General features: G+C 38.9%; 1 protein-coding gene across 1 annotated transcript; it reads right to left on the reverse strand.

Moving 5' to 3' along the window:
• On the reverse strand, positions 1–13,018 carry YIPF4 (Yip1 domain family member 4). The gene is made up of 6 exons (XM_059841332.1): positions 12,730–13,018; positions 9,054–9,207; positions 6,236–6,407; positions 4,023–4,100; positions 2,228–2,341; positions 1–1,051 (listed from the first exon to the last, which is right to left on the reverse strand). The coding sequence occupies exons 1-6, from the start codon at positions 12,812–12,814 to the stop codon at positions 914–916; spliced, it is 741 nt and encodes a 246-aa protein (XP_059697315.1). The 5' UTR covers positions 12,815–13,018; the 3' UTR covers positions 1–913.
• Positions 13,019–20,893: the final 7,875 nt, after the last annotated feature.

Here is a 20,893-nt window from a genome sequence, read left to right on the forward strand (position 1 = left end):
TTAGGGAAGCAATATTTTTATTTCGTCATCATAAAATAACATTGTTTAAAGATCACACAAATTTGATAGATCATCTTTTTTTTTCTCCAACATTAGGCCAGCACTAGATTGAGAAAGGTGTTCACCCATTTCTCTGTAAATTTATACTTTTAAGTAAAATAATTTGATTCTCTAAATATGCACTTTAATTAATTATGTCACACAGTAAGTATCTTGCTCCTTTGGTCAGATAGTAAATGAAAACTTCAAATACTTGTATCTTCAATTTTTAAAAACCCAATATACATCCTTAACCAAGGAGTATTTACGGTACACACAAGCCATAGATACAAAATACACAGTATATACATGTTTTGAAAACAAATTGGAATTTATAAAAACTCAACAGCCAAATCACAGTAATTGAGGCACTAAATTAAAAGTAGTATCTTTTTGTCTTGATTATACAGACTATTCTGTGAACAATCAGGACTGTTTCATAAATATATATTATCTACAGAATTTGCTGTGCCAAAAAAAGCCAGCTGTGTTTAAGCTTAAAGGAAAAATTGCACTTTGAGATTGTTAACAGTTAACTTCTCATTTTTAATTCTTGAATATAGTAATCTGGTCCCAGTGCTTTTGGCACAGGTATTGAGCTGCAGTTTTGCTACGCTTTGTTATAAAACACAAGGTTCTTTTATTTTGTTCATTAAAATCTGAAGAGTCTTAAACAAACCTAGAACTTTGATACAAATCTATATAGCTACAATTGCTTCATTAAATAATATACACAAATATGCTCTTCCATCTTAAAACATCTCGACAACTGCATACAAAACAGTCACTTGTATTATCTCCAGCCTTCTTAATCTTACACATTATCAGTCTGCAAGTGACTGAAATATGGTTTCTGGTCACATCTTACACTAGATCACACCCCAGTATACAAGGACAGAAAATAAATGTATAATAAAAAGATTGGATAAATTAGAAGGGGTTTCTTGGTCTTGAATTCTTCTCCCACTAGTAATGATGCAGCACTGTATGCAGCCCAGAAGACTCCAAACAACTGAAAAAGAAGATGAACAGTCTTAGCTGACACCACAAGAAAGTGTCTCCAAATACCACTGTAAAAATCACTTCTCTCAGTACAACACAGAGACAGTTACAGAAGTAGTGCTTGTCACAGCCCAAGAAATTTTGGTCATGTGGGGCTTGTAAGGCATTTTCATGCTAGTGGTGCAAAGATAAGAACCTTGCAGAGATTCACCCTGAAGTTATCATAAGGCTGTTAGTAGTAATCAAGTAACAGAGGTTTCATGAACGTATATTTATTTTGAAGTTATTTATTAGTTAACTGGCAAGTTAATGATTTACATTCTGACTATTATTTATCAGTAATCACAGATTATCAAATCTCAAATAAATCAATTTTGTTACTTATCATAACTCTAGTTGTACTTAAATTATACAGTTTGACAGCAAGCTAAAGGGACAGAAATAATGAAATCAACAGAACAAACCTCAAGAAAGTGTACAGCTTTGCTCGTAACACAATTTTATCAGTTAACCTTCCCAGGCTCAGCAGTAACTTCACAGGCTACCTTAAAGGGTTTTAAGAAGTACTGGAAGTGTTCAAGAGCGTTATGTTGTTCTGGGATCATTGAGGGAATGTTTCTGGTTCCATAAATGGTGTCCAGCAGCAGGTGGTATCAGGCAGGTTATTCTTTGTGCCTTACATTCCCCCCCACTAAATCAGAACAATCCTTACCTTCTCTGCAAAGGGTATGGAGAGCTTTGTACTGCTACCACTATGGGGAGGTCTCAGAACAATGACTAACGTGGTATTCATGCTGCAGTGACTAAAAATAATCGGGATTATGGGGGAAGGGAGAGCTTATTTTCAGATTCTTCATTCTGAGGTTTAATTATACATTCTCTTCTCAAAATGAGAATCCCATCCTTTTTGTAATGCAGCTATTAGAGCACAGCAAAATACTTAAATACAAGCTACTCTAGTAACAACAGGTGTTGTTATAGCAACAGCACTGTATATTTCCAAGCACTCAAATGGAGCATTTAAAACTTCATTCACTTTCCACCATGCTAACCAAAAGGATCACAGAGCTCACTTTGTAGTTCTGAAATTTTTGACACATCATTATGTTTTCCTGAGGAGATTACTTGAAGTGTTAAGAAAGTGACTTAAAAATAACTAAATTCTCAATAAATGATAAGAACTTACTTTTATTAGGGTAGAAACAACTTCAAATGATCCAACCACCAAAAGTACAGGTGCTATGACAATGAGGGGAAGTAGGGAATATCCTATAACACCCAGAACTTGGCCATAAGCAACCTGAAATTTTCAAGCACATAAAAATAAGCTTTGCAGTACTCAATTTCTGTCACCAAATACAATTTGTTCTTGTTCTAACACTATCAATAATTATTATGTGTTATACTTATGAAATTTCAGCTAAAGGAGGCTTGCTAGTATAAAAATTGGTTTTGTATGCTAAACCTTAAATTAGAAATATGTTTTTTTTTTATTTTTTTTTTGTTCCAAAAAACTGTAAATTATCACTTTCAAAGGAAGCATTTAAATATGATACCCAGGAGCATAAAACTGCAACAGATCTCTCAAGGACCAGCTGTAGTCCTGGTTGTCAAAAGCAGCAAAGACATAATTTTCTGCATTAACATACTTATATCCATTATACATAAATAAATACATAAAGCACATGAATGTTTTTGGTGTCAGCAGAAGAGTTAAAACTTGATCTCTGTAAAAATTCTGATTTCCAGCTTCAATTTATTGACACTATCTAGAACAGAGCTTTTCCAAGTACTTCCATAACTACTTTTAGCTTCAGAAGGAAATGTCTGGTTTTTCCCTACTATGGTCTGAAATGATCCTGTGCACAGCTAGGCTTCTTGGATTTAACAGGAAAAGTAGTGGCATCTTGTAAATATTTTTTTGTGGATAATGATCCTTCATGACAAGATCTGCAAACCTATACTTTTTCTCCAGTTTATACATCTGATAATTTCCCATTTTTGACCACAAACCAGATTGATTTAAGGGCCTCTGGATTGTGTTGAAATGCAGAATACCATGTAATCGCATTTATAAAATAATTTTTCTTTCAAAACAGCATTCACAAAAAAAGGCTCTAGCAATTATGATTAAAAGGAAAATTTTTAAAAATTAAACAACATAGGACCTCTGTAATACTAGTGCATCATTAATGCAATATCCATAGTAGAAGTATAAAAAAATAAAGCATCACTGAATATTTAGCTCTTCACAACACAGTTCAATGCATTTTATGCTGCAGATCCATCTTAAGAAGTTTTATCCTCCTGACTGTTCCACTGCAGCTGTCCATGGGCCTTGCTCTAAGTAATTTTTTGTTGTTTGCACCTGAATTGTTTAATAAGTCAATTTGTAAACATCTCAAGCACTATTCCAACCCTGCTGGTGCAAGCAGCTGGAAGAAGGGATGCAGGCCACAACTCCAGCTGGCTTTGCAGTTGAGAAACATGCCCTGGCTTTCATGCTTTGATGGTTTGAACTGCATCAGGCCAGGGATGAAAACAAACACTGGCAGGTGCTTTACACACAAGGACATCCAACTGCTGTTAGCCTCTCATTAAAAAAAAAAAAAAAAAGTTTCCATTTAGTCCAGTGACCAAAAACTTGAAAGCATTTCTCCCTCAAGAATGGAATTCAGTTCTGGATCACAGGAAGCTGCTAGAATTCCTGGGATTCACAGCACAAATTTCCAGACTGTTTATCTGGAAGCAAGCACACCGTCCACTGCACCAAGAGATTAGCTGATGATCTCTGTATTTTAGACTTCATTTTGGAGACTGAAAACCTGAAATGTTGACTTTACACTTAGCACCTGCATCCATTCTTAGCTGGCTAGAAGACTGAAAAACAAGCACTATGAAAACCCAAATACTGCTGAAAAACATCATCAAGAGACTTTACATTACCTCCCTGTACATCCTTTTCACATACAAGTACTTACTTCTCCTCCAAGAACTCTGGCTAGTAAAAAAATTGTCAAGGATCCAAATATCCAAATAGTTATAATCCAAGAAACAACCTTGAGAGATAAAGAACAAGTCATTTATATGAGTAATTGTCATTGTGAAAAAGGAAAATGCATTTCCATAATCGCTTTCACTGCAGTCACGGATTTTATTATGCAAAACTGAATTCTGAATTGTGGCAAGAATAGTGTTTAGTATCACAGTGTAATTTGCAAATGAAGTTCAGAAGTTACATTTACAGAATCACATTAATGGTAAATTTGGAGTACACGGAATGCAAGTCCAATGTATTCTGTAAGTATTGTAACAGGAATAGGAAGTTGAGTTAAAACTACCCTAAATGTCTTCATATCCCACCTATTACAAAATATGGGCTCAGACAGTTTTTAAAAGTCAGCTGAACCAATACAAGGAGTTGGAATTTTCCTTCTTTCACTTATAAAGATGCCACTTTATCCTTTACTCAAACTAAGAATGCTCAGAAGACATAGGACTTTAATTCTCATTGGAACTTGATGATGATTATAACTTAATAAAGAGCTTCAGAAGTCAGTAGTTATTTTTTCTTGCTTCTTTCATAGTTCTGCTCTTAAACTACAGAAGAAATCCTAAAATCATTCTCTGGCTTAAAAGATCCTTCAAATTAACTTAGCTGGTTTTGGTGTTGAGCCACTGGAAGGACTAGAAGTAAAGCTCTCCTTTCTGAAACAACTTTTTAGAAGGAAACAACAGTCTAAGTCCAGTCTTTGTATTTCCAAACATACAATGACTGAACTTAATTTTTTAAGTCAGTACTCAGTTCAATACTTTGCTTAATTAAAAGTTCAACATTTCCAGAAGAGTGAAATAGGGAAAATCACAGCAGCACTAAAAGCAACATAAGTGGCTTTATTCTATTTGTGAAAATAGCACATAGCCTCTTTTTACTTCCTGTTTTCCTCCACTGACTAAGAGGAGGACCAGTTTAAAGTCTTAGAGCAGAAGTGCTCATCTCTTCAGTTTAGAGCCCACCTTTGGGTTCATCTAGTCCAGCTGCTGTCACTCATCCTGTTGCTGGCTGCTAGCTTTTCCTCCTCATACATACACAGCACTCCTATATCCATATGGTAAACCCACTGCTCCTAAGGAACATTAGACCCAGTGCTCCTGTACAGGAGGTACACAAACTGCAGGAGGTGGTTCATCTGTCACAGGTTCAAGGAATGGTCGTTGCTTTGCCAAGGAAACAGGTGAGTGGTCCACCCAGAAGACTTGAACAATAAAGTGGTTTAGTCTCTTCACTTCAAGCCTCATAGAGACAAGAGAGTGAATTCTTAGTCAGCATTTGGTATGCCATATGGAAGCCAGAGGTCCCAAAGGGAATGATTTTATCCCACCATTCACAAGAATCCTTGCATAAGCACATTCTGCTGGTTTACATACAGCTTATTGCCATACTTGGTCACATTTATAACAACTGTAACCACACATTTAGTCATAAAGATTTCCAATGCAGGAGCACCTAGGCTTACATACAAATTGTTACTATAAATGATAACACTTCTTTATTTTAATCAGAACATCAAGAAAAAAGCTAACAGTGTTTATGACAATTACATATGCACAATGCCCCGAGTAGCTATTCACCCTGGAGTTCAAAAGAAATTATGGAAAAGTCTATTGACCAGAGGAAAGTTATTTGATTGTAACTGAGCAGGGATGGCAAAATAGCAAACATCACTAATGAAGATTAAATACACCAGATAACAGCAGCCATATAGCATGAATTAAATAAGCAGCTTTATTTGTCAGGAAATAAGAATTCATGCCATCCAAAGAAATGCTTTCGCTCATATTTTTTAGTAATAAAAAGCAAGTTAACAAAAGGTCACAATTAAAGTTGGAAGATTCACTAATATGACTATAACCCCATTAGTATCAAACTGGTTCCTCTAGAAACCACATTGTTCCTTTGTTTTACTGTATAAAAACAAACCTGACATTTCATCATGATTAACTTACCCGTGGGCTATTTAATACATTCCTAACTGCTGTCTTTCTACATATTAACTTGAGAAACAGCACTTGAAATGCCCCACATTAGTATGTGAAAAAAAGACTTTCTACCTACGTAAGAATGCAAATTGCTTAGCAATCACATCCCCAAATTTAGTTCAGATTTCTTTTTAGGCAGAAGATGTATACCTACCTTAAATTGTCCATATAATGAAATCATTGAGAAGAAGAGGACAACTGCCAGAGGACCCCAAAAGTCTGGATTGTCTCTCACTACCTGCCTATTGAACCCAAGAGATGGCATAGGCATCAACACACATCGAATTTTGTAGTAAATATCCTTCAGATCAATGTCAAGTTCTTCCCTGAAATTGTAAAGAAAGTGAGCGTTAGTATACACCACAGTAATGAAATAAAACTAAAAAAATAAGTACAGGGGCAAACAGTAGATTTACAGAGCAAGTCTCCTGTCAGTGACAAGGCTTTCTGAAGCCACGACTAGCAAAGGAACAGTTTATCCACAGTAAAGCAACACCCTAACTTCATGCTGCATTCAGTAACTGGTGGGACACAGATTTATTTAATTACTCAAAAACAAATTACATAACTGACAACAGAAAACATACACAGCATATGCAGACCAGGCTGGATGGGGCTCTGAGTAACCTGGACTGATGAAAGATGCCTCTGCCCAAGACAGGGAGGTGGAACTGGATGATCTTTAAGGTCGCTTCCAACCCAAACCATTCTATGATTCTGTGATACCCTGAGAGTCTGCATTAAGATAGGAGGGATTTTTTTCGGACACATTAGGACATGTGATACATTTGTGTCATTGTAACTACAAGTCAAAGACATGCACACATAAAGAATGTCTGTATATTCCTATGCCAAGCAGTTTGCCATGAGCACACTTACTATGAAAATATTTTATTTCAAATTCTGCAAGAAAGAACACCATTACATTCACTAATCTTAAACCATTCCAAATATATCACGTAAAATTAATTTTTTAAAAGAAAATGGAATTTAGCTTCCTTCAAGAACAGTAGTTTTCAACAGACCAGTTTATGCCTATTGTTTAATTTCTGGCTTGAGTCCACTAAGGGTAAAATAAATTGAAGTCACTTGAACTAGCTGCAACATGTATCAACAGATCTTGCCCTCCTCTCATTGCCTTCTCTGCTTCCTGTTACAAACTCTCTGCAAGCAGATACAAATTGGCCAGAAGACTCTTCTGCCCTGGACTCTTAGCTGGTACATGCTGCCCTGACCGTACCAGCCCAATGGGGAAGGAATCACACTTCCCAAGTAATGGGCAATTCCACTTCTTTATGGGCAGAACCTCAGTCATGACTGAAGAACTCTGAAGAGCTGCAAGAGACTTCCAGCAGATATACTGCTCTGCATTTAAGAACACAGTGAAAAAAAAATGTAGAATTATATCCTAAGTCCATTTATGAAGGTTTTGTCCAAGGCTTTTTGTTTTGGCTTTTTCTTCAGAAAAGCTGATGTGAGAAAAAAAATGCAAAGGTGTAATTCACCACAAATTCTGTTTAAAAAAAATTAAATACTGTTAATTCAGTCTCTCAAGGCAATTTTTTGGATTACTATTACTAAAGCTACTTTATAAGTGGTATTACTAATTGGTGACTAAGTAACAATAATTATTCTTTAACCATCCCTGAATCTAAGGAACAGATTAGAAGCATCTATTTGCCACCATTTATCTAAAAAGGATGTAGCAGACCTATACCTTGTAGACTGTGTAATAGAAATATTTGCTACATGGAAATAATTATTTCTCATTGTCTAGGTCTTCTGACAGCTTCTCATGCGTATTGTCTTTTGCATTAAGCTGACAGCTACCTCACCTGAAAGTGATGGTAGCTGTATCAGGAAATGTGTCTGGAATAAGGCTGCCCAATGAGAAAGTAAAAAAATTAATTGCACTTTATTGAACAAAACATTTGCACTGTAGCCCTGCGTTGGTGAACTTCCCTTAGCAGGCTGCTGTTCTTTCAATCCTTAACAGGATTCAGATTGTAAGAATTCATTATGACACGTTTTTGGGAATAATAAAAACAACAAAATTACACTCAAGTCAGAATTCCTATGTTGTAACCTCTCTGCAAAAGTTTGTTTCTTAATTAAAAGTTAGAGGTTCACAAAACAGGAACACAAGGACCTACTTCTGCACACTTTAATTTAAGCCAGTTCTCAAGGAGCACTGTCATTATTAAGCTCTCTAGACATCTGTTGTCTCCCAACACTCTCATCTGAGCTCTACAGAGTACTCTCTGTCTCACTCCAATTTTTTAAAGGATCATTATGTCTAATTCACAGGAAAACACTGAGACAGTGAGAATGAAGTCGCTTAGGTGCAGAACAAGGGCCAGGCTGCCTGACTCACAATGTAATAACCTTAAGATACAAACTTTCTTCAGCCAGCCAGGTTTCTAGGAACAGAACAATGGATGTGAGACTTCCAGATTTAAGGACATTATCGTCCTTCAGCACCAGCACCCTTTTAATCCAGCTTTATAGTAAAAGGCAGCATCAACGATGATAAAGTCTGTGCTACCTGTTCTAACATCCCTACTGCAACAACCGTGATTCACAATGCTTTTGCTTCAGAATAACTGACAGAACTGACTGAGATTTACTTAACAGGAGTCTTCCCACGGGGTTGTCTTAGTCTTTGATTCTTTCACAATATCCAGAAACATGAATGCAAAAGATACAAAGAATACAGTCTCTTTTTAAAAAATCATTACAAGATCAACAGTTAAAAGCAGAAAAGCCATATAGGCTTTATACTTACGGAGATTAAAATCCAGAATGAGAAACAATATTTTCATTCTTGCACCAGAAAACACTCATTAGTCAAGTAATTTGTCAAACAGAATTCTAGTCACAGCACATGGCTGTGGGATGGTCAGAAAATACAAGCTGCTTCTTTTCCCTATACAGCTAATAAAGATAGATACCCAGAAATAATTAAAACATACAAGAGTGGCTTGTTATCTTCTGGGTCATCATCTTCCACTTCCAGAAGCCAGCCATATCCTCTCTGTCTTAGGAATGTAGTTGCAGTAGATTCTTTGATGAATTCTCCTCCAAGATTCAGCTTAACATCTGGAGTTGTTATGGAACCACTAAGATCTAAATAAAAAGGGAGAAAAATATAGACCTTTTTATGTCTTGCCAAAAGCCATTTGATTTTAAAAGTACTGGAAGATAAACAACAACCATATGAAGCTACATGTGTTGGTCATGACCATAAACCAGTCAAAGTTATAAAATAAAGTTACACTTTCACAGATACATAATTTGAAAGTGTACTGGTGGTTTTATTGCAATAGTAACAATGTTGGGTTAGGTCTCAAATACCAGGTTTTAGCTTTCATATGGGACTCTTGTTTTATGACACAGTGTTGTGGTACAACAGAAAGGCTTCCATTTGTGCTTTATCATTAAGTGTTTAAAGGCAGAAAAGGAGGACACTAATAAGAGTCTCACCATGCTATTAATTGTGGATTATTCCTAATTTTTTTCTGATCATACTCTACTTCTTTTGGCACCCATTTTTTAATAGTGGCATTGTTTCAGCCAAAACCAGTCTCTGCTTTTATGTCAAATTTTTCATATAATGAAAACATTTGAAGATGTTTTAATTTGTAGCCTGCCTTCAATGCAGCTGAAAATGTTAGAGAAAGAATGATACCAGAGATTCTTAGGCTCTAGACAATAAGAAGTGATACACCTTCACTTTGATATACTATGATCTTTTTCTACCACAGTACTAAGCAAAACAAAGAGCAATTTCTCTATGTTCTGGATGGTTTTGGCAAAACTGCCAATAGATATTAAATTTTTTTTTGCTCATTTTATTCAGTTATATATAGATGGAAAATAAAAAATAGAATAGGAAAATAAATGAAGCAACTTGATGAAAGAAAAAGATACATAAGAAGGGAGTAATAACTATTCCTTTAGTAAATAATAGATTTCCATTATCTGCTAAGAAGCAAAAATCCAAACAGAAATGTGTAAATATTTTGTACAAGCTTACTATATTGAGAGGTAAAGAAAATATCTTTTGCTTTATCATCATTGTGTGTTTTTCACACATTAAAGTTCCTCAGCACAAATTTCCCAGAACACCTAACTACAGCAAGTACTTCTGAAACACTCACAGAAGCACATCAGGGCACATTTGTAGATTACACTTGCAACATTCACTTTGGAAATATTACAGTGTTATAGAAACAAAATTCGTACAGTAACAGAATCTCAATGTCTTCAGCCAACATGTCTCAGGTGTTCATTGATCATTCAGTATCACAATTAACTCAACAGAATTCTCCTTCCCAGACCAGCTTGCTAGGCCACTCAGATTCAAGCCTCTCCACAAATGCTTTTCAACTATTTCATAATCGTGAGAGTTACTGATCCACTCCTTTGATTCTTGGAACACCATCTGCACAGAACCCTGGTAAAGATCACTGCAAGTTAAAGCAGGAATTTCTCTTTGCTCTTCCCAGTCCCAGCACACATACACCATTCTCACCAGACTCAAGCAAAGCCTTCCTCTGCTGTTTACAGAGGGAGGAAAAAAGAAAAATCTTAATGCCTTAATCAAGCTGAAGCCTCAGAAGTTTTGTCTTGATTGGGGAACCCTAATGTTATGAAGACAATATTATATATATATAGTCTTAATTTTTTATATATATGTATAATGTTATTATTTGTTTCTGCTACAAGATAACACTTTTTTGCAAGGAGTGCTACTCTGCATAAATGCAGCTGTCAAAAGAAGCCAGTACAGCAGTCCAACCAGCCATGTATTTCTCCTTTCTCAGGGACCACGAATCCATCCCAAGGCATGGAAACTCCTACACAAGTTGTGTTTACCAAGACTCCTTTTAGCAGTTGATGAATACCTGCAACTACACTTTTGAATTATGAAATCTATTAACATGAACTTAAGTCTGTTTTGCAAGACAAAAGCTGCAGAAACCTAGGGGAAAAGGGATTGGTCACCTCCTCTTCTGCAGGCTGCTTTGAATGAGATTTTTAACTGCAGGGCAACTGGAAAATCCGCCAAGAACTGCTGACACTGATGGTTCCTAGTGAGAGTCTGGGTGCCTTCATTCCTTCTGTCTCAGGCTGAACACAACAGAAGCAAACCCAAAGTCTCTCAGATGCCTCATTTCAACAAAGCATTGTAGAAAACCAGCTTTCAAAACAGTCTTGACTCTTAATTTTGAAAAAGCAGTACAAGAGGCAAAACCCTGAAAAGAGGGCTCTTTCTACTCTGTCTGGTGACCTAGTTGTCAACATCTCTCCAATTTTCTTCCATACAGCTCCCACAGAAATAAGATGAGGAAACAGTACAGCTAATTTTTATTTTTTCATATAGATTTTTCATATAGATTTTTATTTTTTCATATACATTTGGGAAACACGTAAAATGCATAGTATTTTAATTTTAAATTATCAAGATGCCTAATTTTGCTTATGTTTTTTCTTTGCTAGGGTAGGTCTATCCAGCACCTTGAGGACAGGACTACACTTGAGCAGGAGATCACATCTCGCTTGTGTTCATAAAAAACACAGAGCCAAGTGTGACCAGGCTACACCGGTCACACAACACAACCTACCAGAAAGGTGGCTTTACTAGATTGGGTTCAGCATTGCCCAACAAATACTTCCAGGGAAGAAGCAGAGAGCTTCTGCTCAGAGGTACATGGATTCTTTTTCAGGCCAAAGTGAAGAAAAAAAACCCAAAACAACAGAAAATTAACCAGCAAAAAAACCCCTCAGCAACAAAAACCCCCACAGCTACAACAATACAGTTGGCTTGTATTTCTTTTCAGAAGGACTGTAAGTTCACTAAAGAACAGGTATTCCACAGTAATTTCTGCACTTCAGCAACTTCTTTCCAGGGTGGGACACATGAGTAAGGATTTATACGATTTCTGAGTCACAATTTTAAGAGTGACTAAATACATACATGAAAGTAGAATCCTTGTTATTTAAATGGGGAGTGACCAAAAAATCATTCTCCAACAAAGTAAGTTTGCACGATGTTGACTCCTGTACGTTCAGTTTTGAAGTCTGAAGGCACATCTTCACGGCATGCTGGCATGCCACTGCTGTTTGTGCAGCAGTTTGGCAGCAGGCCACACTTCACCCCCTAAATTACACACACGGCCTCCTTTTCTCCTTCATGACAGTGCCGCAATGAGACACGGCGCAGTCACTGTGGCACACTACAGCAAACGTGAACATACGACACAAGCTTCGCTGAGACAACAAAGCGGGCTTCCAGCAACTCGGGAGCCAGAGGAGCGGCCAGTGACAGTGGCCACGGTTATGTCACGCAGCCGGGACGCTCTCGGCTCCGGCTTCCAGAGCAGCTGGAAGCGGAGCGGCACGGCCGCCTTTGCCACGCTGCTGCAGCTCCCGTGACGCGGACGCGGCAGCGGCCCCAGGGCAGCGGCCACCTCGGGCACCCCGCTCCGCCCCCAGCCACGACACCAACCGCGGGGGCGGCGGGACGGAGGGCAGGGAAGGCCCCTCCCGTCTCTGCGGCCCGGGAACGGCGCGTTCCCCCCGGGGCCCGGCCGAGCCCTCGCCTCGGGATAGCGAGCGCGGCCCTGCCCGCGGTCCCGCGCTCACCTTCGGCATCCGCCGAGGAGACGAAGGTGAAGTCCCCGCTGCTGGGCGCGTAGAGCGGCGGCTGCTGAGCGCCCGGGGGCTGCATCTCCCCGCCCTCCGCGGGGGCTGCGGGGCCGGCGAGAGGCGAGCGGGTACCGGGGCCTGGGGCCTCCCGGCTCCCTCCTGCGGCAGCGGCGGCGGCACCGAGCCCAGGGCGCAGCCGCCTCACGGGGCGACAACAAGCGGCGCCGCCCCTGCCATTGGCTGCTCGCAAGGCGCGCCCGGACTGGCCGCCGGTGCTCCAGCGCTGACTGGATCCCGGCGCTGTCCCGGGAGTGAGGTCACTTCCACTCCGCCGCGAAGCTCCTCCTGGGGGGCCGAACCAACCAACCTCCCTCCCTCCCTTCCTTCCTTCCTTCCTTCCTTCCTTCCTTCCTTCCTTCCTTCCTTCCTTCCTTCCTTCCTTCCTTCCTTCCTTCCTTCCTTCCTTCCTTCCTTCCTTCCTTCCTTCCTTCCTTCCTTCCTTCCTTCCTTCCTTCCTTCCTTCCTTCCTTCCTTCCTTCCTTCCTTCCTCCCTTCCTCCCTTCCTCCCTTCCTTCCTCCGTTCCTCGCACGTTTTTGACTGACCTGCAGAGATACCTATGTAGCACTAAAGAAATTGTAAAGTAATACAGTTGAGATGTTGCCAATCCCTGTTATAATAAGAAGACAAACACTGGCTCTGTTTGTGGTCTGTGCTTTCAAGAATCAGTAAGTGGGATCTCACTTTTCCTGTGTTCAATAACTTAGCAGAAAAGCTCCCAGATAACTCCACATAGGATAAATTAATCCCTTTCCTTCCTACTGAATGCCAACATTTATTCTGAGAGGACACACTTTTTTACTGACATCTCGAGGAAACAGGCTTAAATCTGGCATTCTTGCTACATATATTTAATTCTATTTCATGCATAGATTTCATTGAGTGCCATGGGATATAAATATAAATGTATTATAAATTGGAAAAGTTAAAGGTCCAGAAATAGCATTAGAACAGTGATTTGATTTGTAGAAGGAACTTTCTTTTTCATACACATCCATTAAAGGAAATCACTGAGAGGTCCATCTCAAAAAAAATTTAACAAGTAAAACCCAATCTGTTTTTTAAGGAAAGAACATGACTGAAGTTCCTACTTTGCCACATCCAAGGATCACTCAAATTTGCATGTATATCAAATACAATTTGGGTTCAGGTTTTCTGAGGACATTTTGCAACAATTATCAGGTTCCTTGCAGCAGCAGGAAAAAAACACCTATAATTGTACATAACCTATTTTTAAATCAAAAATTGACTTGAGAATACAAAATGCCCCTACAGATACTTGTATGGTCAGATTTTCCCTTTTAAAAGGTGAGCAGTCAAGACATCTGTTTAGAGCACCTCATTTTCTTAGCTGTTATGTGGAACTTCTTTGTTACAAGACCTCTGCAATAGGCTTCTTTCAGTTTCTGATGTCTCTTTCTCTCTATTCAGTTACAGCCAACCTGTCAGAATTCAAGGAGCTTTTGGATGATACTTTTAGTCATATAGTTTACTGCAAGGAGGTGGGAATTGGACCTGCTCATCCTTATGGATCCCTTCCAATTTGAGACATTCCGTGACTCTATTATTATATTTAACTACAGTGCTATGAATGTGCTGTTCCCTGTTGTCGGGATGTCTTGGATGCTTCTGGAATCTGCCCTCCAGAGGATGCCAGAGAGGTCTATTATTGAACAAATTTCAAATAATGAAATCATAGAATTATGGAACCATTTAAGCTGGAAGAGACACTTCAGAGCAAGTCTAACCATTACCTTAACACCACTAAATCCACCACAAAACCATGTCACCACGTGCCACAACTACACTTTTTTGAATGCTTCCAGGAATGGTGACTCCAGCGCTTCCCTGGACAGCCTGTCCCAATGCCTGACCACTCTTTCAGTGAGAAAATTCTTCCTTTAGCCAATCTAAACCTCCTCTGGGACTTGAGGCCAGAGGCAGGCCCCTACCTTTCAGGCAGTTGTTGAGAGCAACAAGGTCACCCCTGAGCCTCCTCTTATCCAGGCTAAACACCCCCAGCTCCCTCAGCCTCTCCTCACAGGACTTCTGCTCCACCCTTCACCTGCTCTGTTGCCCTTCTCTGGACACGCTCCAGCACCTCAACGTCCTTCTTGTAGTGAGGGCCCCAGAGCTGGACACAGAACTTGAGGTGCAGCCTCACCAGTGCCCAGTACTGGGGACAATCCCCACCCCACTCCTGCTGGCCACACTGTTGCTGATAAAGGCCAGGATGCCATTGTCCTTCTTGCCTCTCTGGGCACATCACTGTCAACCAGCACCCCCAGGTCCTTTTCCCCCAGGCATCTTTCCAAACATTCTTCCCCGAGCATATAATACTGCAAGGAATTTTTGGGACCCACGTGCAGAACCCATTGCCCTTGGCCCGCTGATCCAGCCTGTCCAGATCCCTCTCTGGAGCCTAGACTCCTTTCTTAGTTTGTGGTTTTTATTGTTTTGTTTGTTTGGTTTTATTTTTTATTTTTACTTAACTACATATAGGGATGGCAACAAAGAATGCCATGTCAAGGAATTGCTTGCACTTAAGGCAAACTTTTCACTTGCCTCTGCAATTCTTATTTATTGAAATAGGATTTTAAGCTGTTTAGTACTTGCCTCCTAACAAGACCAAGCATACAAAACTAGAACAAAACTTGGTGATTAGGGGCACAAAAGTAGTGTACCTCTTGATAAACACAAGGAGCAGTCCTCAGGGCACTGTAAAAGGGTGGGAGGAGACAAAAGAGAAAGAGATGAAATATCACACTGAATCAGCTTTGAGGAGGAAACTTGGACAATGGTAGTTAATGACAGAATATTATGCAATAAGATGAGTCACAAATGCATGTTTTATTAGTGTGCTGAAAAGGAGCATTGACAAATGAGGCTGCATGACAGGCTGGGTGACTAGTTCTGTCTCTCTTTGTTCCATGGTTTCATGCACTGAACCCTGTGCTCTGCATGTACTGCATCATTTTCTAAATATAAGTGAAATACACATAGGTTGATGTGAGGCAGGAGGTAATTTTATGACGCGGCTGGTACCTAGAAGAGACAAAATATTGTTCACTATTTGGAAATATTTTCTGTGTATTCTCATTGTCTGATTCTGTATGAACACAAGCACTTAAGTAATTTGATTTCTCTGCTTTCAATAGGCTATTTATAAAGACATTAATTATCATTCATTATCTACTTTAAAATATAATTTTGATAAGACTAAGACCAAAACTTGCTCTAATTATTTCCTTTTCTAGGGATTTTCTGACCAGCTGAGATCCAGATGGAATTTCACATCAAAGAGACACTGAAGGACACAAAGGATAGATGTTCTGCCCATGCCTATGTAAAATAACAATGGGTAAGTTTTTAAGAGTTGCTCTTCCAGATGCTCTGTCATACATGAGTAGTGAAGGATCAAGAAATCCACCTCATCCAAACCCTCTGGATTTTTCTCAGCGTTTGCTCAAATGTTCAGATTTTGGTCTCCTCCTTTCAGCCTCCTTCCCTTCAGACTAGAAGAGCAACCCTCTATCCCCTGCCTGAGCTGTGCCAGCGGAGGGCACTCTAGCACTGCTTTTTCCAGAGGTGAGTGTGTGTGTGTGTGTGTGTGTGTGTGTGTGTGTGTGTGTGTGTGTGTGTGTGTGTAAGAGAGAGAAGTGCTTGAAACCAGCTGAGTAAATTGCCTTCAGCTATTAAGGCGCACACCACATGTAAATATGTAAGCAATCGTAAAGTGTTCTGTTTGGTCTGTTGAAGTTCGGGGTGTCTTATAGCTCTCTGCACATAGCCACCCTTCCACATATTTTAACTATTGGCAAAGGCTGGCTTCATTCTTACCACAGTGGGATTTTGTTTTCCCTCTGGCTTACTGTATGGTAGAAAGGGAAAGGGAAAAGGGAAAGGAAGCAATTCAATAGTTTGTAATAAGCTGTGCTGCATAAAAACGCCTTTTTAGATCATCAGGAATACAACCTGTCTGCCATTAGGAAAGGCTCCTGTTTGATTTAAATTTTAGACATTGAAGAATCATGCATTATGTGAATTTCAAAACATATTGTAATATTTACTGTGTGAAAAGGAAGTCAGACCCTCTAATATTAAGAGTCATCTTCTGATTTCTTTGGGAAATTTGGAGCCAACTGCCATGATGAGGCAAGTAGGTAGAGTGGAGTGCTGTGGAGTTTTATTCCTAATGTCTCAGAGTAATATCAGATTAGGTTAATTGTTATAATATAAATCATCCACTTTGAAATGGCTTTTGAATCTTCATCTAGGGTTGTTAGAGCTTCTCTTTGGACCTGCCTCACTATATCTCATTGCTTGAGTCAGTGCTGCTCAAATTAGTGAGGCCTGGCTTCTTGGAATAATATGACTGTTTGGTTTAGTCTTGATATCAAAGTCCCACAATAAACACTTCATGAATTAAAGTTACAATCTTGTAATGAAACCATTAAAAAATGAATGAATTAAATGCATCGTAGATACACTAATTTCTGCTGGTAGCAGAAATATTTGCTAACTGGACCATTAGTTCTGGACAGAAAACCAAGTTTTTGATAACTCTATCATATAATTTCAAATACTTATGAATTGGAACTTGCTTTACATCAAGAAACCATTCTCTAATTTTTCTGGCAACAGAAGGGCATTGCACAAGTTACTCTGTAAGCAAACAAGATATGAAGTAATTGTACAAGGAGGAAATTTGCAGAGAAAGTACACTCAGGTAATGTGGAGACAGTTTTTGACAAGCTCTACAACACTTTGCTGGTTACTCTTATTTTACACCACAATAAGGTATATTGTGCTGAGAATGTGAATGTTTTAATAACCTCTGAAGTTTGTATGCTAATACAACTTGAAAATCCTACAACTTATTTAGAAAAGTGATTTCTTATACATTTGCACAGAAGTCGTGATATGTTCTGTATCCTAAATGCCACAAAGTATCAGAGAGCTCCTTTCAAGTTAGTGATGCATACCACAGTCAAGCTGATCTGACAGACTGACCCCAGACCTGGCTAATCTGCACCAACTGCTGTTCAGGTTGCAAAGGTGACACAGTTCCCCTCTCTGACCTACTGCTGCCTCTCTGGGAGGTCAGTCACTGAATACCAAGGTTGAAAAATTTGGGTGTTTGCTAGACCCCACAATCCAGTAACTGAAATGGATATGGCAATTCGTATGTCTGCCTTTGATAACTTGGTAAAAAAATGCTTCTCCTGGATTTGTTCCACAGGAATATCCCATTTGATCTTCTATGAGTTACTTTCTCTGGGCTGAGAGGTAGTTCATAATGATTACATGATACAGTACCTGATCAGTAGGCTGTGTTTATCTTTTTGTGCAAACAAAACTTGCCATATAATTGATGGTATCAAAATACAGATAGTTGTAGTATGTGAGAGAGTAAACATCTAATGAGAGAGTAAACATCTAATTCCATCTAGCAGTTTGCTGTGACCAAGGCATTAGAAACATACCAAAACACTTCAGCTAAGAACATCAGTTATTATTTTATTTTTCCCCATCCCATTCATGGTTGAAGGTCTCAGAAATATGAGAAGGCTATGCTTATTGTAGCTACTGAGGATACCATAACCTACATTGTGAGATAAATCCCTGATGAACTAAGCAACCTTGAAGAAATCCCACTAGGCAAGTGCTGTATCTCCAGAGACGCTGTGGAAATTCTAGGTAAAAATAATAATAGTAAGTTTACAAAAGGAATATGTGTGTTTTGACAATCAATACATAATTTTGTAGCAGAAGGAAAAACCATAATTCTATGGTTAGACGTCCTTTGTTGTTCTAACCAGTATGTTAAAAGATGGCTTAAACAACAGAATGGAGGATACACTTACAAAATTTCTGATGATACTGAGTTTCAAAGGCTTACAAACCCTGATGGAATACAAAACCATGAAACAAATTGGATGTACTTAAGAACTGATTCAAAAACAACAATAGGGAGTTCATTACAGACAGATGTAAATAGCTGTAGCTGGGAATGAGTTGTCATCTTCATTAATATAAATGGAGGTTTACCTGTGTAACAGATAAAAATTGAGGCTATTCTGTGAAAGACTGGAAAAACCGTGCTATTGCAGAAAACATGTACTGGTGAGCCCTGAAAAATAAGTCTGTGTTGAGCCTCATTAGGATTATTAAGAAAGGTACTGAGAAGTTGAGAGAGCGCACCAAGAACAACTAGAGGTTAATAAAATGTGACTTATGAGCAATAGTTTAGTTTTGTTTTGCTTGAGAGAGAAGTCTGAAAAACAGCTTTCCCAGTGGACATACAATCTCTCATATTTGAGAAATACTTTTCTCTATAACCACATTTTGACTCAGCAGCTTGAGGATTATCTGGATCTCCTTGTTGGCAAGTGAGACTGGAGTGAGAATAGTATCATATCCTCTTCTGGAAGAAACAAGTCAAAAGAAATTAAGGGAGAGCTGACCTTGCATTACCCTCAAATCCAGCAACCTGTAACACCCTCAGTCTTTAATTGATTTTAAAGAGTGTGCACTTTATCTGTGTGGTTTTTTTATGAGCTCATTTTTGTTAGCTTTGACATTAACTATCCAGATTAGGGAAAGCTTTTTAGAAAAAGGTAATAAAACCTCCCACCTGATGGATAATAGGTAGGTGTTTTACCAGTGGGTTTTTTCCAGTGGGATAGTATAGTTGTCTGACCTAGAAAAAGGAAATTTTTTCCTACCAGCAGGACAATTCTAGTATAGTTACACCTCTGTAATTTACTACGTGAAAATTTATTGCAAAGACAGAATATGCCAATTAAAATTTAGACCTCTAAAATAGCAACAGAATGATTAGAGGATATTAGTTCTACAAAAGAGGGCTGGAGTAGATGTAAACAGAAGCTATTCTGTATTTATTTGCCACAAATGAATTCTTACTCTACAGCAAAACAGCAGATAGCTTGTTTTAAATGACTTTACCATCTTTAATATACCTCCTTTTGGGTTTGCAGGAAGAAGTCACCATGTGTTGCTTTCTTTCACAGTAAGACATCTCACATTTAACATGTGATAAGAGTTGACATCTGGATATTATAACAAATTTGCAGGTGTGCTCTCAAGTTCATGTTGTACCTTCACTTTACAGAAAGACTGAAACCTTTTTAGGTCCTGATGCAGACAAGTCAAAATGAAGTCTCCAGGCCCCCAGAGTCCACAAATGTCCCAGGAGAGCACCATGCACACAAGGCAGCTCCAAACACAGGAAAAAAACAGATGAGTCACTTGGCCACCTCTGTAAAAAGTGGTGGCCAACCAAAGACGGCGCTCTTTGCTTCCAGCGTGCCAGTGGAATGAAGGGGCAGGAGCACCTGTGAGAGCTGCTGTTTCACTTCTCTAGGCACTGTTAAACCATGGATGCTTCTACATCATGAACCCATTAACTCTCTGTTATCTCCTTATATGCTCTTGTGCTCGTGGGCTCTGTTTTGTGCTGGGCAGTGCTTCGGAGCTGTTTCATTCAGCTACTTTTGCCCTGCCATTGAAAAGAAATAGAGCAATTTTCCTGTAGTTCAGTTCCTTCAAAGGCATGATTCCAATTCAGCAAAGAGCTGAATTCAGTGAGAATGTGTAACTTACCTGTATTGAGAAAATCTTACATAGTATAATTTTTTCCCCCAAGCAAAAAAATCCTATATCAGATATATGTCCAAAAATGGAATAAAGCTGAACAAAATAGAAAAATTGATTTGAAATTGCTAGGTTGCATCTGTGAAAACAGACACATGGATTTTTGCAGTAAATACTTATTTTTAATTTTGATGTAGAACAGAGATCTCAGCATAATATGATAAAGAAGATATTCTCATTAACATTTAAGAATTCCAATATTTTCAGTTTCTTGGTTGCTTAGCAGAGCAACTTTGTGCTTCAAAGCCCTCTTTTAGATTGGTCAAAATATGAAGAGTAACCAAGCTCTTGGTTATCCCTTCATCTCTCTTCTCACAGCTTGGTTTCTTCTCACAAAATTTGGTTTCTTTCCCTCCGGCTTCCTCAGAAGACTGTACTTCTCACCAAAGCCTGTAGTTAATGTTGTTTACAGCAGAATCAATGAAA

The sequence above is a fragment of the Haemorhous mexicanus genome, chromosome 3 (genome assembly GCF_027477595.1).
Source record: "Haemorhous mexicanus isolate bHaeMex1 chromosome 3, bHaeMex1.pri, whole genome shotgun sequence".
NCBI lineage: Eukaryota > Metazoa > Chordata > Aves > Passeriformes > Fringillidae > Haemorhous > Haemorhous mexicanus.

Bases quoted from the DNA above. Each gene is read 5' to 3' on its own strand.
- YIPF4 (XM_059841332.1), bottom strand. From the start codon at position 12,814: ATGCAGCCCCCGGGCGCTCAGCAGCCGCCGCTCTACGCGCCCAGCAGC. The intron at 2,342-4,022 runs GTAAGTACTTGT...TGAAAATTTCAG, and splicing joins CCAGAGTTCTTGGAGGAGAA to GTTGCTTATGGCCAAGTTCT. The intron at 1,052-2,227 runs GTAAGTTCTTAT...CTTCTTTTTCAG, and splicing joins TTGTTTCTACCCTAATAAAA to TTGTTTGGAGTCTTCTGGGC.